The following is a 26,315-nucleotide window of genomic DNA, read 5'->3' on the forward strand; positions in this document are numbered from 1 at the left end:
TAAATCCACTTCTCTCTACTGATCTCGTGTTCTGAAGTGACTGTAACCTCACTGGTCGCACCTATTTATGCACGTAGCGTCTCAGGCATGTTTTGGAAGCCACCAGGCGAATCAATTAAACTCTGCTTTGTCTTGCACATCAATCAGCGTAGTCGTTGTTGTGCGGGTAAGTAGGTTTGGATAGAAGCACCATGTCATCGTCGTCTCCCTGGGACGCGTACTCGCAGCACACAGGGCTCACCTCCTCCCTGGAGCCCTATGCTCACCCTTTCTCCACCGACATGCGAAACCTGGCCGGAGGGACTGGAGCTCCTGGCATGAGCAGCCTGACAGGGGAGAGCATGCTCGGGTACCCCAAGTCCAGCGATTTGTCGGCTGCCGCAAATCTGAATCTGGCGTCTCCGTACGGTGCGTATGGGCAGTCGTATCCTGGGATGCCAGATCTAGGGTTCCCGGGCGCCTCCCTGAGGCCCAGCTCGGCGACTCACTCGCCCGTTGCTGCGGCAGCGGAAAACCTCCCAGCATCCTCCCCTCACGGACAGTATTCCGGCACACCCACCTCGGAGACCCAGTCGTCGTCTCCCGCCTTCTCCAACTCGACGTCTCTGTACACCCCGAGCACCATCTCCAGCAGCATTGCCTCCAGCCCCTACGCCCAGGCCTTTGGGAGCAGCAGCAGCTCTGCCGCCGAATCGGGTTCGAGGGGCCCGCACTTTTCGCCGTTCGCCCAGTCCTACGGGTACCCGATGTACGGCTACAACCAGGTGGGCGGTTTCCCGACTGCCAACTCTCTGGACGGGGTCAACCGCTACATGAGCGGCATCTCCTCGTCCCAGCTGATGCAATCCTCGGCCATGGGCCTCTACTCCAACAGCCAGGCGGGCCAGATGCCGTTCGCCTACCACCCCTCCATGGGGTGGAGCCCCAGTGCTATCCCAGGGTTCCAGTTGAAGGAGGGAGCAGATCTCATGTCGCCGGAAGAGCTGGAGCGCTACCGCTACCGCCAGCTGTCCAACCCGTACTTCCCGGGCCTGCCGCCCGGGGGCCCGCCCGGACGGAACTTTCCCCCCCACCCCTTACAGCAGGGTATGATGAGGAGCGGCCCGTTCCTGGACGACCGCGTGCACAGCCCTGCTCCAAAGAAACCCAAGAAATCCACAGAGGAGGCGGAACGGCCCCCGACGCCAGCCCCAAGGGATCCCGCGTCGTTTCACTCGCAGAGAGGTATCTACTTGTTCACATCCAACTCCGAGCCGGGAAACCCCAAGTTTTATGGTGACAGATACGTTCTTTACGAGAAAGATTTGTGTGAAAAGCTGTCTCGTGTTAGCCTTCCGGGGAAAATCCAGTATGTTTACAATCCTCTTGAGTATGCATTTGAATCCCATTTAAAGTTTGTGCGCCGGTTTTGCACTGGGGAGAAATACATATTGTTTGTTGGGATGAATCCAGGACCTTTTGGTATGTCTCAAAATGGTGTACCGTTTGGAGAATGTCAAATTGTGAAAGAGTGGTTGCAGATTGATGGGGAAGTATTGAAGCCTGTATTGGAGCACCCGAAGCGACGTGTCGTCGGGCTGGATTGTTCTCGGTCCGAGGTCACCGGGGGGCGGTTCTGGCAACTGTTCCGAACTCTTTGTCACACTCCAGAACATTTCTTCAGGACAAGCTATGTGCACAATCTATGTCCTTTTGCCTTTTTAACGGACACTGGTAAAAACGTCACCCCTCCTCAGTTAACGTCGTCTGTTTTAGACCAGATCAACGCGTTGTGTAACGCCACTCTGGTCGAAGTTGTCCGGCTACTAAAATGCAAGTACGTCATATGCATTGGGAAGTATGCCCTGGCCCAGGCTCAGAAAGCATTATCTGCCGACGAATTCAGTGGCATCACCTTGGAATGTTTGATGCACCCCAGCCCCATCAACCCTGCTGCGAACAAGGGCTGGGCGGATATAGCCATCAAACAGTTAACGGAAATAGGTATCATTGAAATCATTCAGTACGGAAGGGTGCCCTACCAGCCTCAGAGCCAGCCTCCCCCTTCCTTGTCTCACCCACCTCACGCCTCTTCCTCATCCTCCATGAGTCACCATCCGCATCACCACCACCCTTACCACAACAAGCAATCTCCGGGTCACTACGGATTTCAGTCACCTCCCGTTCAGTCATATCACCACTCGCCAGCTCAAGGGTCCAACAACAACCACCACGGCCAGTCTCCGGCGCACGCTTCCGGCCTGAGTCAGTCCCCGGCTCACGCCCCGTCTGCGCGGAACCAGTCATCGCCTGCCCACGCCTCGTCCCGCGCTCAGTCATCCCCGGCACATTCATCCTGTAGTCAGTCTCCGGCCCAGCCCCAGCAGAACCAGGTGGCGGCCGCCAACCAGTCCCCCAGTCAGACCACAGGTAGCGGCAGCAGCAGCAGCACCCTTCCAGGACAGCCGTCCTCAGAGCAACTGCAGGACGGGCAAAAACTTTTGAACAAAGACAATGGGGAGAAGGGGGGCTCGCAGGACTCCTCTCTAGACTCGTCTGCCGCGGCCGCAGAGAAGACTCAGGAGGGCAAGGGCTTGCCCCAGCTGAACACAAACGGCATTCCAGCATATTCAGGGGATTCACAAGGTCATGAAAACGGGTTGCAGAACCCTCACAGCGAGCCCGGCTCGCAGGGATCGGAGGTGTCCAAGGGCAACTCTCCCAGTATACAGTATCCTTCCGCAGGAAATCCACAAGTGAACGCAACAGACTCTCAGCTGCAAAACCCCCAGATGAGCTCTGCGAACCCCCAGATGACCAGCAGTAGCCAGATGAACACGACAAATCCGCAGATGCACATGCCCCTGGGCTCGGGCCACCCCCACATGGGCATCGGCATGTCCATGTCGGACTCGCCAAACCTCCAGCAAGGCGCTCCGGTGGACCAGCACGCCAGCCTGACCAACCAGCAGATCGGCTCGCCGCAGATGAGCAGCCAGAACTCGCACCTGGGTGTGTCCCAGAACTCGCACCTGGGCTCCATGAACTCCCACATGGCCTCCTCCATGGGGGCGCACATGGGCATGGGCTCGCAGATGGGGATGGGCGTCGGGGTGCCGATGGGCCGGGACCAGGGGATGAGCCTCCACGGCCAGATGGGCTCCATCAACCCCTACAGCCAGCAGCAGCTGGACATGTCCCAGATGAGCGGCAGTTACGGCGCCGGCCCCAACAGCATGTCCCTCAACAGCTACTCGGGCATGCGGCCCAGCAGCTCGGAGATGCCGGGCTACGCGGCCTCCCACATGGGCCTGCAGAACCCGTCGGCCATGGGCATGGCCTCGATGAGCAGCATGCACTCGTCGGCCGGCGGTGGTGGGCCCATGTCCGCGCAGCAGCTGGGCATGTTCAACCCGCACATGAGCCGCATGATGGGCCCGCCGGAGCAGCAGATGGGCATGCACGCCGGCCTCAGCTCCATGTACGACAGCGGCCAGCTGGGCAAGGAGATACCGCCCTACGGAGGCCACTACACCGATAAGCCGCCCGAGTGCAGTTAGTCGCGGCTGGTGGTGGTGGTGGTGGTAGGAGGTGTGACGCCGCGCAACCTAGTGGGGTTTGTTTTGTTTTTCTTTTCTTTCTCTTTAAAAAATTTTTTTTTTAGAAAGAGTTTTGTTGGCTTGGGGACATGCATGTTATTCATATTTGGTTGCTTGTTTGTATTGTTATGAATTGTTGTGTTTTGGGGTCTTTTCTTTATTTTTTCTTTCTTTTTTTTTTTTTTCTTTCTTTGTTTTGTTTTTGTTCAAAGTTCCATGATTTAGTGTCAGAAGGTTCAGGAAGTGAAGAATCCATGTGACAGATCAGAAAATTCCTCGCACACATCACTTTCATCTCATGATTTTATTTTAACCTTAGTTGTCTCTGGTCCACTGATATTTTTGTCGCATTGTTTTATCTTCGAAAAGGATGTCATCTTTCTCTTTGTATGAAAATGTTTTTAGACCCATTTACCTTGATGGGGGTCCTTATTTTATTTTTAGGGACGATAAGTATCATCATCTGAAGGTAATGCTTTAACTTTTATGTCATTTGTATATATTGTAAAATGTATAGTCAGTATAGTTATTGATGGTAAGATGTATTTTTATAGAATTATCTACGTATTGGTCTCATGAAAGAAATATTTTGTAATGTGTAGATAACATATTCCTACAATTTGTTTCATGAAGCAATGCTTAATATACCTTGTCAACAAAGTGTACTGAGTGTAAGTGTATGCGTACACTTATTATATATTATGTGAGAGGGAGTGTTTGATTATGATGTCTTGACGTTGTTGTTGAATGGTTCGACGTTGGTTGTTTGGAATATATATTATATATATATATACAATACTTTGGTTGTCTCTTGCTATGTTCCTGTTTGTTTGAATGCCTGTCCTTTCAAGACTGCAGAGCAGAATTAGTTTCTGTACCCCTAAACGCTGGACCAGAAGCATCACTGCATCTTCACTGGACACGACGTTCAGATTCAAAATCTTCGTGTTTACACACCAACCAAACTCAGTCTTCCGCTACTAATTTACTAGGGATGATGTGTGTGTGTGTGTTTTTATCTAGGTTCTGTTCCAACGTCCTCCGCACAGACACCCCCAGTTGTCTGCTCCCTCTCCAACAATGTCTTTTTTGTATATTTTGTACCTGGTTGTTCATTCGTTGTTTCAGAACTTTTTTTTGACAAGGGTATTGTTTGCTGAAGAGTGTATGTTGTACTTGCAGAGCGGCAGTGATGTGGCAGAATTGTGCGTGTGAGAGAGAAGAGGATACAGCACACTAAAATGAGGACAAAAGTTGGAAAAATATATCACTCTGGTCAGAGTGCGGGATATTTTTAGCACATTTTTAAAATTTGATTTATTTGGGGTAAGGGAGGGGAGGGGGGTGCTTTGCTGATTTTTGAGTCTGAAATATGTTGAAACAGTCTTTTAAAAGATTTTTCTGGTATTTCTATGCGGCACTCTTTTATGAAACCCTCTTTTTTTTTTCATCTTAAAGTTAATGGTTAAACCAATCTTTTTGTCGTGCACAGGATTTCCTATTTTCAGTCTACGGCAAAATACCTTGTAACGGACATGAATCGTTACTTATATTACTCCTCTTCCTTTGCTGCTGCGATCTTGCAGTTCATTTATAAATTAGGATATTATATATAAAAGTTGTTCAAATTATTTGTTTTATTTGGCTAAAAATATTGCTGTTATCGCTGTCAATGCAAGTTGTGAGATTTTTATGATTGAGAGAAATGAATGGTCATGACTGCGTGTGAGTAGAGATCTCTCCACATGTTGCAACGGCAGCGGGAATCACAAAGATTTTTAAGCCTGACAAATTCTTTATATGAACAGAAAGATATTGATTTTTTTGTTGTGCACAAATGGAAGTGACAGTGCTATATTGGGGGCATTTTACATTTTATTCAAGAAAGTTCAGCTCTAGTCCACGCTTTCTTCAAAACCTACTTTTCTTTGTTTGTTTGGGTTTTTTTGTTTGTTTGTTGCTGTTTTTTTGCTTTTTTAATCCCATGCTTTACTGTATGACACCATTTTTGTCTTATGTTTTCCTTTCTTTTTCATGATTGTCTTCCTGGCTGGTCCGCTCTTCTAAACTACCGTTACAACCACATAATGTAATTTGCAAATTTACATGCTAGTGAAAGTTTTTGCCACTGATGTAGATTTGTCAGGTTCGGTTTGGTGAGAGTTTGATGGCCCGGTTACACGTAACGATAAATTGTGTCAAATTCGTCGTGTGCGAAAACTATCCGTTTTATCGACTGTGTAGTCTGTTTAGACGTTCGGATCTGTCGTCCAGTTTTCTTTTGATCAGGGAGATTCCTAGTAATTGACTTGGCTGCAGATGTGCAACGCACCGGGTGACCTTGATACACAACTTCACCATTGATGATCAACTGAATAATAAAAATGGTAAATTGTACATAATTACGCATCAAATCAGGTTCCTGGAGAGCAACCTTACTTAGTTTGAGACGCTGTTTCCGAATATGAAATCAGTTTTACCTGCGATAAATATTTTTAAATTTTGAGCCCTAAGTTAATCCAGCGCAGCGGCAAATTTCCAAGTGATTCTACATCACAGCGTGTCTCCCCCAAAACTGACAGTGATCGCACGGAAAATATCTAGCAGCGCTTGATTTCTCAACCGAGTCTTCAAGCCATCGTCCAAGCTTTGTACAATTTTGTGCTTACACCTGATGATTTGTCTCATGATCGATAGATCATCCAGTTTTTGTACAATTTATTGTTGCGTGTAACCGGGGCTTTACTGCGCTCGTAAGTTAACTGCATAAGGTCATATATGAGGGGGCATGGTAGATTTGTCAGTCTGCAAATCTTTTCCAATATTTAAATTTCTTTAGCGGCAACAGTTTCATTTGAATTCGGAGTGTAGCTTTCCTTGCATTCCTTTTTTAAAATAGGGTAGGGTACAGTTTTTCTGCCTTTTGTGATATTTATATGTTCGAGCTATTCAGTTTCAGGAATTTTTTTTCCTCTGAAAATGAAAGTTCATGTATGTCCCCGCTACCCATCTTTTCCTTCCCCTTGGTACTCGCTGGTCCTGGGTGCTGGGTTTCCCTTAACCTTATTGTCACCGTCTCTTGATACGTGTGGTCATAGGCTGCTCCCGTCACTGCTTTTTTTTGCTGTACACAGCTGCACGCGTTCGAGAGTTCGAGTCTGTCGTTAAGCCCAGGTGGCAAGACTAGCTGTTCTTCAACTCTGAATAGTGCTCATCCTGTAATAAATAATGGTTAGTAATATAGTGATGCATAGCCATCCATCAATTTCTGATGTCGACCTATGTATCTGTAGAGGAGAATATTTCTGAAAGAGAAATAGAAGAATCAAGAGTTAGTTAAGATGACTTTTTGTCTTCTGGTGTTGCCAGTGAGACCACTTCTGGTAGGGGAGAGTGCTCTCTGTAGTCTTTGTGAAGCTTCCCCCTTTTCTCGTGTCTGCTAGAGAGTTGGATAATATATATAATGCAGGGCGGTTGGGTAAGTGAATATTGATTATTATATATATACTTTTCGCTGTTCAGAACCTTGTGTGTGTTGGGAGGAGGGGTGGTGGTTATAAACTTTAATAACAGCCGGGTTCGAAGTTGTTCAGGGCTGGTTCATTTTTTTCATTGTCTTCAGTGTAAAGCTCACGAAGAGAGTCTAGTTGAAATGTAGCTCAGAAGATGAGAGTGATCAAATTCCTTTTTATTTTTGATTAATGATTGGGATTTGGGGGGGGGGGGAACAAATTAATGTGCTGGCAAATGTAGCATCTTTTAAATTTTCCTGTAGACCTTGATGGCAGTTTGAGTTTTGGTTTCTGTGCTAGAATCCAGTGGCTCAACTGACTTTTTGAAAAGAAGCAGCTGATCTGTTTTGCACCGGGTACGCATATATTATTATACCTTTTCTTTGTCAACTTCCTTACAGAACCATCGTGTTGTTTATGTTTATGATTCCATTTTTTCCCCCCCCCAGTGTTTTGATGCATTATTTTACCTCTCTTTGAATCTCAGTTGGAAAAAGAGTTGTTTTTTTTTTTTTTACAAAGCAAAAATGTGTCTTCTATTAGAAAGAAGCCCATTTGGTGCTTACTGTCTCACCAGCAAACTATTATAATTACCCTGCGAGCAGCTGAATCCACAGCTTTACTCAGTGCTAACCCGAATTATGTGTGCAGTTCTGTATTATGTGAGCTGTACTGAATTATATGTCCTGTACTGTATTATGTGTGCTGTGCTGTATGTGCCAATATTGTCATGTTCATCGTGTGTGTGTCTTCACACATGGTATAGTATAGAGAGAGAGGGATGAGCGAGAGTCGGGGAAAATTTGAAACGTTGCGTCGGGATACTTGAAATATTTTGATGACTTATTGATGTGTACGATGGTTGAAAACATGGGAACAAGAGTTTATAATGTGAAAGAACTCCTGAATGTTCACTGCCGTGTGCGTCATTCCTGGACTTCAGTCTTCTCTCTCAATGTTAAGTGTTACACGAGTTCAGCAGTGAGAATCTTTTCGGTGTTCCTGGGTTTCCTCAGAGCAGGCCTACTCTGTGCTTGAGTTTGTCGTGTGGTGTTGTGAGGTGTGGAGAGAAAAAAGTGAGGCTTGTTGTGCAATGCGTTTGTGAGGAAACGACGTGACTTTGTTGGTACGAACTGAAAGGGGGGGAAAAACCAAACTGTTTGACATTGTGCCTGTAGCGTTCTTGAACTGAATGCGAAGAAGCACCAGTACCAATAATGTATGCGTGTTGTGTTCTCCGATGATGATTCATGATGACCGCCTGTTTCTGCTCTGTTCAGAGATTTGTGTTTTCTGTGGCTTGCTAATTTGTGACGGCAAGTTGGCAGTATAATCAAAGAATTGTGCGTCTTTTCGTGTGGAAAAACCAAAGCTACTGGCTCAATGGAAAGTATTAAAAGAAAATGGTGAGGTCTTAGTTTTCTCCTCTCCTGTGGATTGAAAACACTGTTTTAGTGTGTGTCTGTGAAGGTTTGATGGTGACTTTTTGTCATAGCTGTCTCAAATGAAATTATTTTTTATAGAATTGCAAAGTTTGATTTTGCGTTTGTTGGTTGTTGGGTTGTTTTTTCAAAAGTGTGCTTCTGAACCTGACATGGAGTTGAAAGGAAGCCCTCGAAAGGGAAACTTTCTTTCCATCTTTGAGCTCCGATTTCAGCAACTGTTTGGAGTTACCAAATTTTTTCCCCTAATCGTTCTGCTATTCTTATGTTCTGAAGTTTGAATATGAAGGCCATGGGTGTCGGAGCTATGTGTCTTAGTATTTCATGCTCTTTAGTATTTCGGGTGTTCTGTCATCTCCATCTTGAGTTTGGAACATTGGATGTAGTTTTGACTATTTTTTAAAGATCGCCAAGATCCATCGTTTGTTGCAGGGCTTGTACATTGGGCATTCAGGAAAAAGTCTTCAAGTGGGTTCTAGTAACGCTTTGTCGTGAGAAGCAGAATTTTTTTGTATGAGCTTGCTTTACCACTTATTGTTTCCTTTGACTTTGAATTTGATTTTGATAAAGTCGTCTGATGGAAGATAGCGCTTAAGTTTTTTGGGTGTCCAAAAAGCAAAGTGTCTTTGCTTACGTGTTCTACCAGTGCACGTTTACTTGTGTTGACCATGGTGGTTGATATTGTACACGTTTTATCCTTGTGCATGTGTACGGCATCACTGGTTGTAGATGAAGATGTCGTCAGTGAAGCGTCTGTACTTGGATATATCAATAAATAAGTCGTAGTTCCTTGGGTTGGACATTGATTGAGAGAGGGCTTGGTCTTTACTGATGAAAAGAATAATTTCTTTATGATTGACAAAAGTAGTTTCGAAGGTGGAAGACATTGATCTATCCTCTCAACAAATCTCCAAGCCAGTAGAAAGTGTTTCGTAAAAGATAAGAAACGTATAAACTCCATCCGAATTTGCATACAGCAGACCTCTAGAAGGCTATATATCTGTGTGTTTGAAAACTTTGCATCCGATTACTCCAAGGTGGATTTTTTTTTTTTTAAATTGTTTTTTAAGAAAGTGAAATGAGCAAGTAAATACTTAGATACTCTTGTGAAATGAATCAAATGATGATTACTGGTTGGATAAAACGTCCCCTTTCGCTTGTAATTTATAATATTATTTCCTTCAGCGGTGTTTCGAAATTGACACAAAAGATCGAGGCGAAGCACACCATTCGTTTTTGCAACTATGAGGAATTGAGCGGGGACACAATTACGGCAGTCAGCATTTGACGGCAAACGGTTGTTGTGTTGTTTTTATGTGTGAACTTTACACTGGAAGGTTGACGGGATTTACAATTCTACGTTGTTGGGGATCATGATAAATTGTGAAAACATCTGTCTCCTTCATACAGAATGCAGAAGCGTATTATGTTGATGTAGAAACGAGAATACTTTATTTGAAGTTATGGTTGTTTCCAAAAAAGAGATGAAGCTTTATTTTTTCAACAATATTTTGTACTTGCTTTCTTGCAAATTGTTTGCTCTCATTCACTCCTTTCCACCTTGCGCCTGGGTTTTGCTTTTGTTTTGTATTTGTTTTTTGGGTTGTTGTTTTTTTTTCTTGTTCAGTATGGATTGGTTGTTATGGCGGAAAAAATATTTCTAAAATCAAGTTATGATAATTAGGACATTCATTTTCAAAGACATTTTTGGGGTGTTTATTTCAAGACGTTGATTTAAATTTCCCTGCTTGTGCAGATTAACTTTTGTTTTAGTCTAGTGGTATCCAGACTACTGTAGGAGAATATAAATGCAGACTTTTATGGGTAAGTTTAAGATTTGTGAAATCTACTTCTGGTTAATAATGGAATAATGTCCAACACTGTGGAGAATTAAAACAGCCCAGCATCTATGGAGGGGTCTAGTGAAATCAGGCATTCTTCTCTCTAAAGTATTGCGTATGGACTCGTTTCAAGTTGTAGTGCGTAGTAGCATTAGATACACTTTTCTTTTCCTCTATCGTTAGATATTTGGTTTCAACTTGAGAGTGAAGTTGTTGCTCGATTGTAGATGAATAAATTCCATTTTGTTATACAAAGGCATTGAAAAAATTATATGCATCAATATAATATACTTGGTTTTTATAACAATTATACTCCAGTTTATTAAATTAATGTTTTTTCGCCCCCCCACTCAAATTCCAACGATGAATGTTTTTCTTTATGATGGCGTGTTTTAATTAAGCTTTGCTCTATTGGATTGACAGTGTGGACGAATGTTGTGTTGGGTTTCTGTTGTTGTAGTTGTTGTTGAGACTTTGCCTCCACTCCACGCGTCGAGGGAGTCTGCGGGGCGACAAAGTGGCGTTGGGTCTCAACTGTTTGCATTGCCTGGTTCGTTGCCGTGTATCAAAAGTTGTCATGTGAGAAGCGACGAGTATGACGACAGAAGAGCTTTGTTATGATGATTAGCCTGCTCAAGAGTAGATTTCTATCTCTACCTCACCCCCCCACCTCAGCTTGAGCTTCATTTTGTCATTCCCTCCTTCATCCTTTTATTATGATTATAATTATTATTACTATAACAATTACTACTATTACAATAATTATTATTCTTTTTGAAAGGAAAAATCAGTATGTGTGTAGGTTCTTGTCCACAGCCCTTCTTTTGTTGAAAAAAGCCCTTATATGCAAAGTGAAGTGATACGTTATTCTATTTTAATTTTTCGTTTGCAAGCAATATGTAACATGAAGTAATATTTATGTACTTAAAAAAAAAAAATTTTTGTCAGCGCACTTCGTTGTTTCGTCTAAAGTTGAATGAAGGAAAGATGTATTTTTTGCAGGTTTCTGCAAAACTTATCGTGTTTCATGAATTTTCTTTTTTTTTTTTTTTGGTGGATTTTTTTTTCCTTTCAATTTTTAAAAGAAATGAGTGTTTTACAGACATTATTATTATTATTATTATTATTATTATAATTGTACATAAAATGCTTACTTGGTAATGACTATATTCAGTATGCTATATGCTAGGAATACATGATGTTTCTGTGTCTAGCGGGGCGGGGTGTGTGCTCCTGCGTGTTTGTTGCTGGGGGCCTGCTCTCCTCCCCCGCGGCGCGACCAGCACGGACACCTTCATTTGTTCATGCAATATGTGTACATGTAGTCTCTCCTCTCGAGATCTCGAGAACAGTGTCGGGTGACTTTTGTTGTGGAAATTTCTCTCGTGGAGAAAACTTACACATTGGTCTTTGTGACATGTATTTTTACAACAATGCGTTTCTTCCCACCCCTCCCCTCCTCCTCATTGTCCTCATCCCCCCCCCCCCCCCTCCTTCACTCACTCCTTGGACAACTGTCCTCACTCCCAACCTCCTATTTGATTTCTCAAAGTTCAGTGTGCAAGCTTTTGCTACGAACGTGTACATATACTGGTCTGCTGTTATTTGAATGCAATTTGATGTTGTTTCATGTGGTTTTGACTTTTTAGTTTATTTCTTTCTTTTCTCTTTTTTTTTCTTTTTTTTTTTTTTTTTGAAAATGTACATTGCATTACATCAGGGGTTTTAGTGGTTGTATATTGACGTTTATCTTCATATTTTTTTGTTTGTATGTTTTTGTTTTGTTTGTTCTTTTCTTCTTTTTTTTTTTTTTTGGTCATATTTGATTGAAATTCCATTTTACATTATACAAAATGTATCTTTTGAACAATGCAGCATGATGATTGCTAAACAAAGATAAAAAAAACGATCTGGTATGTAAATAGCTTTCCTCCTTTTGTCGTATTGTATTGCATTCTGACTGGATTTTAGTTTTCCGTTTGGAAGCTATGTGCCCACCACCAATGATGTCAGCTTTTGTTTTTCTCTGTAGGGTTTGTTGTACAAGAAACTTGTAATGTAACCATTGACAAAATATGTTCTCGTGACCTCTCCATGCTTAGGGTTTGTGAAGTTGTCCGTCTATAATTCATGCTAAAACTGATGATACGTGCACTTTTTATGATTTTTGAACTTACATTCTTCAGTTGTCATCTCTAGTACTGATCAATAGATTGTAAAACCATAAGATAATATACACCAATATTCATCATTGTATTACGTTGAATGCTTGTGATTTATGTGATTTGTTTTACACGTAGTACCATCTGTGTGTGATCCATTCTGATCAGTGTATCCATGAATATTGACAGCTGTGGAAATTAGGGAGGGGGGGGAGCGGTGCGAAACCAACGGAATACTATTTAAAAAATTTTTTTTTTTAGCATCATGTTCAGTCACTGTTAAGGTATCTTTTTTTTTTTAACACGATCTGTCTGCACAAAGTGAAGTCTCCGGCCTGCCTTGAGATCTAGACTACCGCAGCCTGCCACGTTGCCCTCGGTGTTTTCTATAAATAAACGAACATCTTAATTGTCTGCTCGTGTACCGGTATAAGAAGACAATGTTGTTGTTGTTGTTGTCGCTGAATTTGTTGTTTCTTGCGCAATGAGAGATCAGCAGATACTGCCGCATGAAAGATGGGTACATTTCTACTTTTTGTAGTGTGAGAACAAGGGTCCCCCTCCCACCTCGTCGTCGTCCTCCTCCTCCTCCTCCTCTCACGCAGAGTAAAGACAGTAACATTTTTACCACATTCTCTCTCATTGCTTGGATTTTCAGGGCTGGCATTACTACTACTACTACTACTAGTGAAACGAAGCAGGGTCATGCCTTCAGCATTATTCTTCTCATCATGTGTAATAATACTTTCTGTAGATTTTTTAACATGCACAAACATGTTTGTTTGCATATCATCGTTGCCCTGCTAAAAGGTTCAATATTACATACATGCTAAATGGTTAGTCAAAATGGATGCAGTGATCAGAACATGGCGCAGGGAGTGTGAAGTCGGTCCTCCTCTCTCTTCTCCCCCCCCCCCCCAATGTTTACTTTTAGTTCTAGACCTGCCGTTTGTCTTTAGTTCCGTGTGCGTTTGTTTGTGCGTAAATGATTGAATGAGGCAGCAGAAAAAAATCTACTACGTGTTCTACTTAACAAACCACTTTGATTGAACTAACCAGAATGATTATATAAATGATGAGAAACCTTTGTGCGCGCTCCCGAGTCGTGGCGTTTTCGGGTGAGAAGAATCAGGGAGCAACTGAATAAGCGGGATGCTTGCGTTGCAATTAAAACTAACAAATTTATTATGATCCCCCCTCCGTTCCCTCCTTTATTGGAGCTCAGGGTAGTTGACAATCTGTAGCGTCCCCACGTCATGTTTTCCCCTCTCCCTCCTTCCCTCCCTCCTCCAGGGAAGTGGCATGCTGGTTCCAAAGATTAAAATGTCCTAAATCGGTCCCTGTGGTTTTATGTGCAAAAATAAACAGGAAATTCTGCAAACTGAGCCCAAAAATGTGAAATTATGCAATTCTGTTAATTTTAACAAAGAATGATAAAGGAAAATAATAAGAAATTATGAACAAAAATAATCAATTTTGGTTAAATTATGCGGGGTGCATAAGACCCCGGGGACAGCTAAATACACGAGCAATGTTTTCTGTTTGTGGAAATGAAGATAAAAGCCAAAGGTCAGGCGGTTTGTAGAGTGCTCGTGTTGATTGTTAATTTTATAGTTTTGTCAAGTACGGTAGAGCTTTCCTCAGAAGTTATCATGTTTATTTTTAACCCCCAGTAAAATACATTTGATCAGAATAAACGTTTTGGTCCAGAAGGAGAGATAGGTATCAGTTTGGACCGTTATAATCACTATATATTTCTCAGCTTGCATAAGCCATGGCATTGGGTCTTTTCTAGTCGTGTTGGATATTTTATGAAGAGCCATCTGTCCCTTCCCATTCTTTGGAACGTTGAAACTGAAAAAAAAAAACAACCCTTGTCTCCTGAATTTCTGAAAAGAAATATATTTGTAACGAATCAGGTGTAGTTTATCAGTAAACTGGAACCACTGAGCATCACTAACAACAGCAAAGGGGGGAAAGTATGTCGAAGGACTCTTTAACAAATATCATGTCTTTTCAATTTTTTGGGGATTTCTGCGGTGTCTGGCTTACTTCTCACAAAAATATATGCAATTTTATTTTTCTGTGTTGGTTTTTTTTAAAAATCTCTAATGATATCCTTTCTAACCGCTCTTCTTAATAAGACTATTGTTGTATTTTGTTTATAACCACAAAGATAAAACTTTACATATTACCTCACCAATATAAAGATAAGAATTTGTTGGGTTTTTTTCTCTCAGTGGAAAGTATGTCCTAGTATCAAAAGCTGACGAGTGTGAGCCGTCAGTAGAAGAAGGATATGAAATACCTAGTGCTGCCATGCAGAACTTTGAAAAAGAAACTTATTTTTTTTAACCATGGTGTCAAAATTTTTTGGTTTAATTGGTCTGTCGTGTAAAATATTACAAGATTTAAAGTTAAATGTTTAAAGCAAGTTGAAGCAGAAGAGATGATCTAAATATAATTAAGCTGCTGCTAGTTAATGTTTGAGATAAGAATGAAGATGTGCTTGCTAGTCCTGTCTGGTCCTGCTGACAAGTTCCATTCCGAAACCCCCCCTGCTGTTGAGAAGTCTTCGCTCTCTCTGTGTATTTGTTGGTGACTGACTACAAGAAATTGTTTTGATATGAAGTGGTTAGGTTAGTCCAGTAGGCCACCTTGAAAACAAAAGTAAAAGTTTCATACGATAAATACATGTCGTGTGAGAGGTGGTAAAATAGGCAGGCTCAAGTTTTTAGAATTAAATTTGAAGGTAGTTGTTCCAAAACTGGTGTGTTTTACTTGGTAACACGAAAAATTAGAGACAAATTTTTCCTCAGAAAGGTTGTATTACTCCAGACCACTTTTTTTTTCCTTCTATTTATTGTTACTGTTGTAAAAATGTGTCGGGTGAAACTCTATCTGCAAGTCCTTGTGTATTGTGAGGGCAGTTTTCCCCTGATCCTCTGAGAATGACCTTATTGTGACCTTATTGAACTTTGGAAAAAAACACCTGACATTATTGATTGCTGTTAGTTGAAAGTTTCAGTAGGGCTCATTCATAAGCTGGTTTCTGTGAAACTGGTTTTTATTAATTTGAATTTAAAAATTTTTTTTTTTTTAACTTGAACGGTTGTTTAACAGCAGTACACTTCTGTCCCTTCCTTCCTTCCTTCCTTGCGGTTGCTTCCTGCTCATGCACCAATAATATTTTTTTTGTTGTGTTGTTTTTTTTAAAATTTGGGTTCACGTCTTCCATCGAAAGAAATATTGTTATTAGAGAGCGCGTGAAACTGGTTCCAATTTTTAACCGTTCAGTTTGGTGTCGAAGTCGAAGCATCTTTGGTTGTGGGTAGTTTTTCTTTGTTTTTTTCCCCCCCGCAGTGGTACAGCTACATTTTAAAAAAAATTGTTTTTAAAGTCTGGATGCTGTCTGGCTCGACTCTGACTGAAACATGAAATGGAGGGGAGTCAACACATGATGTATTTGTTCTCATCTCAAGTGGGGGGGGGGGGCTTTTGTTTTCGAATCTGACGTGCAGTTGGACACTTTGACAGTTTAGGGAACTTGCTTTCTGTGGTTTGTTTTGTTTTGTTTTTTTCTGGGATGCTCACCAGAGTTTGAAGTTTGGAAGGTGGGAAGGCTTTTATTAAATAGTTTTCTAATATATTTTTTTTAAAGCATTGAAAAATCATGTCTCTGATTAACGAGTAGGTGCCAACTGTGCTGAGTGAAAAAAAAACCAAAACTTGCTGTGGAACTGAAGAATGAAGATGGAGTGGCAATAGTTGGGTGGGTCATGCTTTGTTTGTCCTTCCAACTAGAGCCAATACTTTACAAACTAAATTGTGTACTAGCGAGCACAGACACATGCACACGGGCGCACACACACACTCACACACACACACACACACACACACACACAAAGAGCTTGAGCCTAGCTGATACTACGGTTGATTTCAATAACTATGAAAGATATGTTGTCCCAACGCACGGCCAAAGACCATGAAAACCATCCTCCTCTTTATATATAAAATATATATATATATTTCATTTCATATGGTATATTTTTCTGTTTTGGGTGGTAGGTGAAATCAGCACAAATGTCGTCCCTCCCTTCATCAGCTTTAGCAAAGTCTCGTCGTAAACATTATTCTGGTTTGACCTTTTGACCTCCCCCACGGTATCCATACCTAGTATTCTCAATGTGTTTTGTGTCGGGGGTAACAGCGATCTTGCATGCTGACTGTCATGCTTGTGTATGAAGAAGAAGAAGAAGACCACTGTTTGACCACAATATTCAGGCGAGGAGTATGTTCCAGTATCAAGTCTCTACCATTTGAATCATCAGTGTTTTGCAAACATACATATTCTCATTTCATTTCATTGAAACTACCAGTACTTATTTCATTTTGATGACAAATGAATGTTGTGGAAAAAAAATAAATGTAAATATTAGAATCCATCTTGTGTCTGTGTTGCTCGAGTTTCTGTTTTGTGCATGTACATTAACTTATTGAAGTGAAAGTATATTCTGTTGGCCTGCACTGTGGGTGTTGTGAGTGTCAAACGTGCAGATGGTTGGAGTGTGCCATTGGTAGATCCTACTTCTTAACTTTTCCCTCTTTTGTTTCTGTCTGTCCGTCTGTCTGTCTTACTTTTTCCCAGCATTAGTATTACTGTGAGTGGTTTGCTTCTTCTTTTCTATCAAACATCTATCGTTTTTGTCTCCCCTCCTTCTTTTTTGTGTAACACCTCTAATCTTCGGCACTTATATGACCTTATAATGTTGCAAGTGTCGGAAAACACTAAAACTTTTTAAAAATTAGTGTTACTATTAGATGACCATTATTGTGTCTATGTGTTTCTCTCTACTCTCTTTAGGCCTGTCCCAAAGGGGGGATGTTAACATTTTCTTATGCACAGTAGAATTGTAAATGGGCTGGTTTATCAATGTCATGCTCGTAGTGTGCCGGAACCACATGGGGGATCTGCTACTTTTTCTTTCCTCATCCTTTTTATCGTCATTTTCCCTCTACTTCTTTTGTATGTTTGTCACTTTCTTGTGAACTGTTATTTCCGGGGTGCCTTGATAGTTGAAGCAGACTTTGTGCTGTAGAGGCTAGAGAGGTGAGCAGAGTAAGCCAGATTCCCTGTTTGGACTTCTCTGTTGACACTCACCCCTTGGCGCTCATATATGACCTTATGCAGTTTGAGGGAAGTAAAACTTTACTAAAACAAAATCTCTCTACTCAGACCAGTGTCGAATCTAAACACCATATTTCATATTGATGGTGTCGTTGTGCTCCTGTGTGGTTTGCTCCTTCTTTCCCATCAAACATATATCATCTTTAAAAATCTCACCTCCTTTTCTTTGTACATTACAGAATACTCTCTAGGAACACCTCTAATCTGTCCTCAGAGAAAGTTGCATTTGAAAATAGCAAAAGTTGCAAGAAGAATTAAGCAAAAGTTGCAAGAAAAGTTGCAACACGTGAAAGCTAAGACAATGCCATGGAACTATTGGAATACATTGTTGCAATGCTCAGTGCAATCAAAAGTAACCTATCTAGGAGTTTTGTTAGATCAAAATCAGAAGTTAAATGTGAAAGTCTACCAACAACAAAAAAACTGCATGGAGGTTGCATGGTGTACAAAAACAGTTTGTCCTCTGAGGACAGTCTAATCTTCCATCCACACTAACAACTTTTGTGACACAATTGTGTTGGAAACACCTAAACAACCCAAGAATTACAAGAATGCCGCTTTGGGGACTCGAACCAAAGCCTCAGCTCCATTATCCGGCATGTTACCAACTGAGCAACAAAAGGTTACTGAAACAAACCAACCGTAAAACTGTATTCAGTGTTGAAAATATTTTATTCCAATAAGACTCAATTTAGGTCATTTAAAAGGCAGATATCTGTTTGCAAAAATTGGTACCTTGCAACTGGTACAGAAAAAACACTTGTGAAAGAAATGGATAAGTACCAACCTGTCCCTGTGGTTTTATGTACCCCTCATAATTTAGCTAAATTTGATCTTTTTTTGGGTATAATTTCAGATTATTTTCCTTTACCACTCTTTGTTAAAATCAACAGAATCGCATAATTTCACATTTTTGGGCTCAGTTTGCATAATTTCAGAATTTTTTTGGCATAAAACTGGGGGGGGGGGACAGACCAACAGACCCCATGTCCACCTTGATTTGTTACAAATACAACACTCAGTCACTTATGGTGTTTCAAGAAAACTGACATCATCATCATCATCATCATCAAGTGTTTGAGTTCGCTTAGCAAAATATTAACAATTACAACTTCTGTTCCAGCTGCACATGTTTGATCTGAAAACAGTGGTAGGCCTATTAACTCACTGAAGACTGAGGTCTTGCGAGGCACACAACCCCTGAAGACTGAGGTTTTTGGGGGTATTTTAAAAAATCATAACTTTTCTCAGAATTGTTCAATTGTTCTGACTTTTTCACATAAGTAAGAGACATTTGTGTTCTTTCAAATAAAACAAAATTGAATGCTGTATCTTTTATACTTTAATTCAGAAAAATGAATTTGTGAAAAGCACATGAATTTTGGTTCTCCTGAGAATTTTTTATAGAGCTTTACCCTTCCCTTTACTCACACCAAATCTACTTTCACTAAGTTACACTTTTACTAACAGAAATAATTATCACTGTCAGGGCTTTTACACCTCTCAGGCACAAAATCTGAATTATTAGGATCGGTAATTTCACTTTCTGACAAACTAGACTCATTGAAAACATTAAAAATGTTGCTAGGTATGCTGCGTACATGTACTCTCAAAGTCTGGATCGGGGCAGCCATTTTCCCTAGAATTGACGTTTGTAATATCCTGAGAGACATCCCCTAAAAGTTTGTACTTTAAAAAAGTTCAACCCGTACTTCCGCGAAACTTCGCATGAAACGAAAGAAATGGATGCACTAGCGCTGACGACGATTCCCGAGGCGCTTTCACGATTACGAAAAATGCAAAATAATTATAAAGCTTTTCCCCTGGGGGTCGCTGGATCCGGTGTCAGAGTCAGAGGGTAATCGGCCAGTCCCGAGAAGGTCTCAGGATACGGCGTCAGTGAGTAAATGTGACTGTCATACCAGTACCAGTAGACTAGGTGGAAGGCTTTCCCAGACCTCAAACAAACTTCAAAAATTCAATCCCAAAAACAGTCAAATGAAGAGTTCAGTTTAATTTCAGAATCACAAACTGTGACAAACAAATCTTCTCGGTCTTCCCCTTCCACTTTTTCCAGGCATTACCATTTTCCCCATCACTGGAGCAGGTCTCTGAACCTCAGTAGATGGTTTTCAGCTGCACTCAACAGTTCTTTGTCTGCAGAAACTGACGCATTCTTCAGCTGAGGATTTTAAAATGGAAAAAATAGTGATAACAAAAATCTCAAGCTTTGAGCTCATATGTGTGCATCATGGTAAAATCAGTCGCTCATCAAAATAGTGAAATTGAAGAAACCGGCATTTTTCCACCTGTCGGCAATCAATCTTTCTCGGGTTTTTTTAGGGGGCTCAACACCTTTTTAGTCCACTTAAATCACATTTCTTTGGTGATTTTACGGAGAAATGTTAATCAAAGGCACAAAAATTGTAAATTTTCTGTTTCCAAGGACACTCAAGGTTGGTGGTTTGCGGGTGCTGTGGTGCGGTTTGTTTCTTTTTTGCAATCAAACATCTATCGTCTTTATCTCCCCTCTTTCTTTTTTGTATTTGTCACTCTCTTGTAACACCTCAAATCTTCGGCACCTATATGACTTTATTGTGTTGCAAGTGCCGTGAAACGCTTACTAAAACTAAAAGGACACTCAAGCTTGGGAAACCACCAATCTTTCATGACCATTTTCTCGCTAATTTTACCTCTGACATCAGGCGACCCCCACCTCCTTCAGTTTCAAATACCTTTACTTCTATTCAAGACAGATTATCTTTTTTCCATCGATAGCAAAATGAATGAACAAGCTTTAAAGATGACACCAAAAACTCGATATGCCCAAAATTGACAAGCATCTGCTTCCAGCATGTCGTGACTAGTGACGGGCGGGAAATGCTTTTTTCTTCCCGAGCGAGAAGACCGAGAAGCTGACCTACTTCTCACCGGGACCGGTACCTGTCCCGAGAAGTGCTTCTCGTCTCGTGACCAATTTCTCTTCTCGCGCCCTTAGACGGGCAGCTCGCTCAGCAGCCGAGATTTCTCTTCTCGTGCCCGGTGGCCGAGATTTGTCTTCTCGCACCCAAAGACGAGTAGCTCGCCTAGCGAGAAGGCCGGCCATGGCCGGGATCTAAACTAGGCTAGCCCTGTTGCGCAAGCGCAGGCGGTGAAGGAAGGTATGGAGATCTAAGCCTAGGCCTGATCAACTCCCCACTCGCCTCGTCTCGCCACCCTCGCCCCTCCCTTTCAGTTTCAGACGCAGAACGGCACGGTGATGGGTGACACTGTCTGTGTGTCATTTCTCTCTGGCTGTGCCGCTCTTTCCATCAACACCTATCACTCTCTCACTCTCGTTACTCGTTATGTAAAGCCAACGAGTGGTATCACTTCTCGGTACCAGCCAGTAGTTTAGTGGCCGGGAAGTGACGGCAAGGGCATTTCTCGCGAGAAACTGGAACTCTTCTCGGCTCGAGCCCGCTCCTAGTCGTGACACATAAAATATATTAATTACAATAGCTGAGAGCACTCAAGTTTTAAAAGGCTTCTTGTTCTAACAATACTTCAAAATTTATATTTTTTTAGAATTTGTTCTTTATTTCCTTTTATGTCAGGATGAAAGGCAGGGACATCAGAAAAAGAAAAGGTAAATTTAGACAACACTGAGGTTTGTTTGAACCTTGAACTTAAGGCTGTTGTTGAATTCTGTAACAACAACAACAAACCAGCTCGTTTGCAAAAAGTCTGAAGAGTGATTTTTTTGCAAATACAGCCAACGAGACAAACTAATACTTTTTATTTCAAAAGATATAGATCTAGATCTATATTATAGTTATATCACCAGGCTTTGGATGCAATTTTTGGGGGCATCATTTCAGTCACGTCTCCTGTAAATGCTAGAAAAATCAAACTACATACCACATTTGCCTCCATGGTCTTGAAGTAGGACCAAAAGTAGCCTTACAAAGGGAGCTTAAAATGAAAATTACAAAAAAAAATTCACAATAAATTTTAGTAGAAGATAGTGAAGAAACCAACGATGCCACAGGGATTTTGGGAAAATAACTGAAAATTTACATGAATGAGAAAAATGAAGAAAATGACACGATCAAAGTTACGGGGTTTGAAATATATGTCACGAGTGGGCTAGACCAAGACCATGAGATCATCAACGCCGAGACATGAAAGTGCTATCCTGGCTAACTAGTAACAAGCTTAACTGAAAATCAGTGCTGACAGTAGGAACATACAGCCTCTGGAAACGAAGGGGTTAATAGATTTTATACAAATGACATAGGGTTAAATAGAACGCAGAGATACTGAAAACTGTTAATTAGTATCCGTGAAAATAACAAGAAAAAAAAAGCATTCCTGCTAAACATAATTAATTTGTCAAGGTATCAAAATAACGTCATGAATGAAATGCCACAAAACTTAATTACAATGTACCTGTTCGACAAACCATTCAGCTTTGGGAAACATTTCTTCACTTAGTTCAGACTTCAAAAGAGCAGTCAAATAATTGTCGGCAGTTGCCTTGGTCCTAAATAGTTCCATTCCATTCATAAGTAACTGAAATTTAAAAAATAAAACATGTAGTTAGATATACTCAATATATCTGTGTCAAGAAGGAGTCTGTACGATTTATCTTTCTTTTGGCAAAAATTCCTCTTAATCTGTTCACTGCTGTGTAGACGTATATAATCGCTTGTGTTCTCCTAAACTGGTTCGGGGGCTCTCGTGGCCTAGAGGTTAAGGTGTTGGCCTCTCATTCAAAGGTCCCGGTTTTGAATCTGGATAGCGACCAAAAAATTTTCTTCTCTAAAATTGTCTCCTTTCACCTCCTTTCCTGCTCTCTAGCAATGTTCTGTTGTCTGCTTTCATTTCCACTTTCTGCCCCCACCCCCTCACCTCCTTTGCCCCCTCCTCTGGGCTCCTGACTCTTTCTGCAGCCTTTCTACTGTTACTCCTTGGCTCCTCCTTACTGCTGTCTTTCTGCCACACCCCTGATCTTCTGATAGGAAAGATCTACACCTAGCCTTCTTGGACAAGGGCGAAAAATCTTGGACGGCCCGTGTGCAAGTTGCGCACGTTAAAGATCCCTTGATGGTCTAAAATCGATAAGAGTAGGCTTCGGCCGCCACCCGGGCAAAATTCAAAATTTCCTACCAACTGAAAATATTAGGTGTGTCCTGCGCGCTCATATGACCTTATGCAGTTGCGAGTGCCGTAAAACACTTTACAAAAACAAACAAACAAAAATAAACTGGTTCTCAGTCACTTTTTTCAACTGATTTATGGAGGACGTTCTAAAAGATGAAATATTTGCTACTTGTGCAGTTACCTATACTCAATAAAGGGAAATAATTATATTATGGCTTTGTTTGAATCTCTTGTGAATGTACATTTTATTTTGTCTGTACAAACGTAGAAGGAAACAACTCAGCACTGAAAGGGTTAAATGGGTAAGCCCTTAATTTGTCTGTCGAAACACCATGTCATGTGTTAGCAGGGAGGGAGTGAATGAATGAGTGATAGGGGAGAAAAAGAGCGGATACAGAGAAAGAGAGAGAAAGTGGGGGTACGGGGGGGTGGGGGAAGAATTTAAGAGGGAGGGAAAGAGAGAGATTGGGGGGGGGGAGGGAGGAGGGAAGGAGGGAGAGAGAGAGGGATAGGGAGGTGAGAAAGACATTTGCTGACAAGATGTTGAGGGTATATTTTATCTGGCAGAAGCTGGTGAAAGAAAACTGTAATTTTTGTTCAATAAGGGATAAACATATATAGGGCATCTTATCGTATCATATATCTGATCTTAATCAGTATACACTCTATATCATCTTCAGAAACATTAAAAGCCTAGCTGATACTTTTATTTATCAAAACTATCAGCGGCGTGTTGGTGAAGCTAGCTGTTAGGTGCTTCGCCATCACTTGCAGAAAAAGCATGTTTCATTCTCATGTTGGGAGAATTTTTATACATTATCTCCGTCTTTCTGCTGAAACGTTGGGTTGCTACTGACTGACAGGTTAAAAAACAAAAACCCTGCCTCCTAATGGATCTAAATTGTGACAAGGTGGGGCTTAAAAACACTAAAACAAAAACAAACATTATTAAACCTTCTTATAACTTCTTTTAATTGTTGAAGCAAATGAAAATAGGAAAACTGAGCATTGCTGAATAAAAATTTCAGGACCTCACCTAAAAAAGTTTGAGGAAGTCTTATTATTATAAACTTAATTAGAGCAAGTATGATATTAAACTAAATAAGAGATAAGCTAAATCATCTGAGGACGTCTGAATATCAGCTAAATCCGATAATAAGCTAAATTCAATAATAAACTAAATCTAATAACCTAAATCAGAGAAAGTCTGATTGTCCGATTATCAGCTAAATTAGAGACAGTCTAATTATCAACTAAATTAGAGACGTCCAATTATCAACTAAATTAGAGACAGTCCGATTATAAAATAAATTAGAGACAGTCCAACTATAAACTAAATCAACTCAACTGAATGACTACAACAGAGAGAACACAAAACTGCTTTGTCTAAAAAAGCAAACTAAAATGTAACATAGTAGGCCTAGAGACCACACCGCCACTGACCAGGTGACAAAACTCCACTTCCGCCCGAGTGAGTCTGTCCGAGGCTCTGGAGGACAGCATGGAGTTGACCAGTGTCCAGTTCCACGGCTGCTGCACTACGTACTGACCTGGCACACACAGAGAAAAGTCGACTGTTCCATGAAAATGTGTCACTTTTCAAAATGGGGGACTGTATACGATGAACGAGAAGAAGAAGAAAAAGAAGTGAAGTAGAAGAAGAAGAAGAGAAGAAGAAGAAGAAGAGAAGAAGAAGAAGAAGAAGAGAAGTAGAAGAAGAAGAAGAAGTGACATAGAAGAAGAAGAAGAAGTGAAGTAGAAGAAAAAGAAGGAGAAGAAGAAGTAGTAGAAGAAGAAGTAGTAGAAGAAGAAGTAGAAGAAAAAGAAGGAGAAGAAGAAGTAGTAGAAGAAGAAGAAGAAGAAGCGGAGAAAAAGAAGGAGAAGAAGAAGTAGTAGAAGAAGAAGATGGAGAAGAAGAATGGAAGAAAAAGTAGAAGAAGAAAATGGGGTTTATGGACTATGGTGGAGTCTTACACTGTATAGTCGAAAAGAACAAAAGATAAAATATGTACGGTCAAACCTACTCTAAAGGCCACCAGTTTTCACTGTATAATAGAGAAAAAAAAAAAAAAAAAAAAATATATATAAGATAAAATACCACTTTATTTGTTCTTCTTTTTAAGACTTTGTCTTGCCATGGCATCCATATCACATTCAGCGAAGTAATTTATCCCTTAACCTATGAAAACGCAACTTGCCTGTCCACTGTGCAAATTCCATCATGAAACATTTGACCCCCACCTATTTCAATGTAGAAAAATGCAAGAAGGCAAAGAAGTGTTGACTCAAGTTCAAGAACTACCAACCATTTTAATTACCAACAACAAAAATAACTACATTGATTATAAAGAAGCAACTCAACCTCTACCAAGCTATTGCCTGGACAATTCTCAGAGGCAAAAAAAAGACCTCATCTGATGGTTCCGTTTAATTTATGTAAAAACTGTAGCCTCAAATTTAAAAAATGATTTGATACATTACAAATTGCCAGCAAGCTATTCAATTGTCTGAGGGGAAAAAAAGCTAAATTTTTCAGAAGAGAGAAACAATAGTTTCATATTTTTTAAAACACTGGCACCTACATTATGTAGGTCTATCTCTTTTTGTTTTTTTCCTTTGAAACCTATAGGTCTACCAGATACGTCGCTCTTTTAAGCACCAGGAGGCTATCCCGAAAAAAGACAAGAAGTTTTCTCTTTAACCAAACAAATACACACTACTGAAACCCAACTTCTCCTACGGGTAGGGCAATGCCCACTTTTGGTGTAGGTCAAGATTTCTGGAAACCCCCGAAATCTGGTTTAGCCCGCTTGTCCTTAAAAGCAACCATATAGAACTGCAATTCTAAAATATGATCAAAATTTGGGCTAAGTAAGTGCAACGGAACAGTTGGCGGACAATATGTTTACCTAGAATAAACTTTCATGCAACTTACAAACTTCTTCCGAGACTTGAAGGAGGGAACCAACACAAAGAACAGAGAGCAGTCTCACATCAGGATTTTCCTATTCAAAAATATGTAAAAAAATTGACAATTAAATTGGGTCTATATCACAAAATTAAATGTGAGGCAGTGGGGTGGAATCAGGTTCTCGTCAATTTTTGGGCATGTAGAGTTATTGGTATCATCTTAAAGCTTGTTCCCCTGTCTTTATTTTGATGGAAAAAATATCCATTTATCTTGAATACAAGTCGAGACATTTGCGAATGAAGGAGGTGGGGGTCACCTGTTTTCAGAGGTAAAATTAATGAGAAAATGGCCGTCAAAGATTAGTCATTTTCAGAGCTTAAGAGTCCATGGTAACTGAAAATTTATATTTTTTGTGCCTTTAATCAACATTTTTCAGAAAAATCCACCCAGAAATCAGTTCTTTAATGGGCATGAAAGGTGTTGAGCCAAAAAACAAAAATTTTATAAAAATTCACAAACCTGCGAAAAATCCAAGT

At 40.9% G+C, this 26,315-nt stretch overlaps 2 protein-coding genes across 2 annotated transcripts in view; one reads left to right on the forward strand and one right to left on the reverse strand.

Moving 5' to 3' along the window:
- Positions 1 to 66: 66 nt before the first annotated feature.
- LOC118477113 lies at positions 67 to 14,390 on the forward strand. The gene has a single exon (XM_035972435.1). It carries the CDS (start codon positions 192 to 194, stop codon positions 3,537 to 3,539), a length of 3,348 nt encoding a protein of 1,115 aa, XP_035828328.1. The 5' UTR covers positions 67 to 191; the 3' UTR covers positions 3,540 to 14,390.
- A 5,327-nt stretch (positions 14,391 to 19,717) lies between these two features.
- LOC101862975 overlaps positions 19,718 to 26,315 on the reverse strand; it is an 18,003-nt gene continuing 11,405 nt past the window's right edge. Inside the window, exons 13-16 of the mRNA XM_005108459.3 lie at positions 25,804 to 25,873; positions 24,312 to 24,418; positions 22,155 to 22,277; positions 19,718 to 19,905 (exon numbers count right to left, since the gene is read on the reverse strand). Of these exons, the coding sequence (XP_005108516.2) occupies positions 19,819 to 19,905; positions 22,155 to 22,277; positions 24,312 to 24,418; positions 25,804 to 25,873 (387 nt within the window). The 3' untranslated portion in view covers positions 19,718 to 19,818. The remainder of the gene's footprint in view (positions 19,906 to 22,154; positions 22,278 to 24,311; positions 24,419 to 25,803; positions 25,874 to 26,315) is intronic.

The sequence above is a fragment of the Aplysia californica genome, unplaced genomic scaffold, assembly GCF_000002075.1.
Source record: "Aplysia californica isolate F4 #8 unplaced genomic scaffold, AplCal3.0 scaffold00691, whole genome shotgun sequence".
In the NCBI taxonomy this organism is placed as follows: Eukaryota; Metazoa; Mollusca; class Gastropoda; order Aplysiida; family Aplysiidae; genus Aplysia; species Aplysia californica.

What these genes read in the sequence shown, in the direction of transcription:
- LOC118477113 (XM_035972435.1), top strand. Translation starts at nt 192, where the DNA reads ATGTCATCGTCGTCTCCCTGGGACGCGTACTCGCAGCACACAGGGCTC.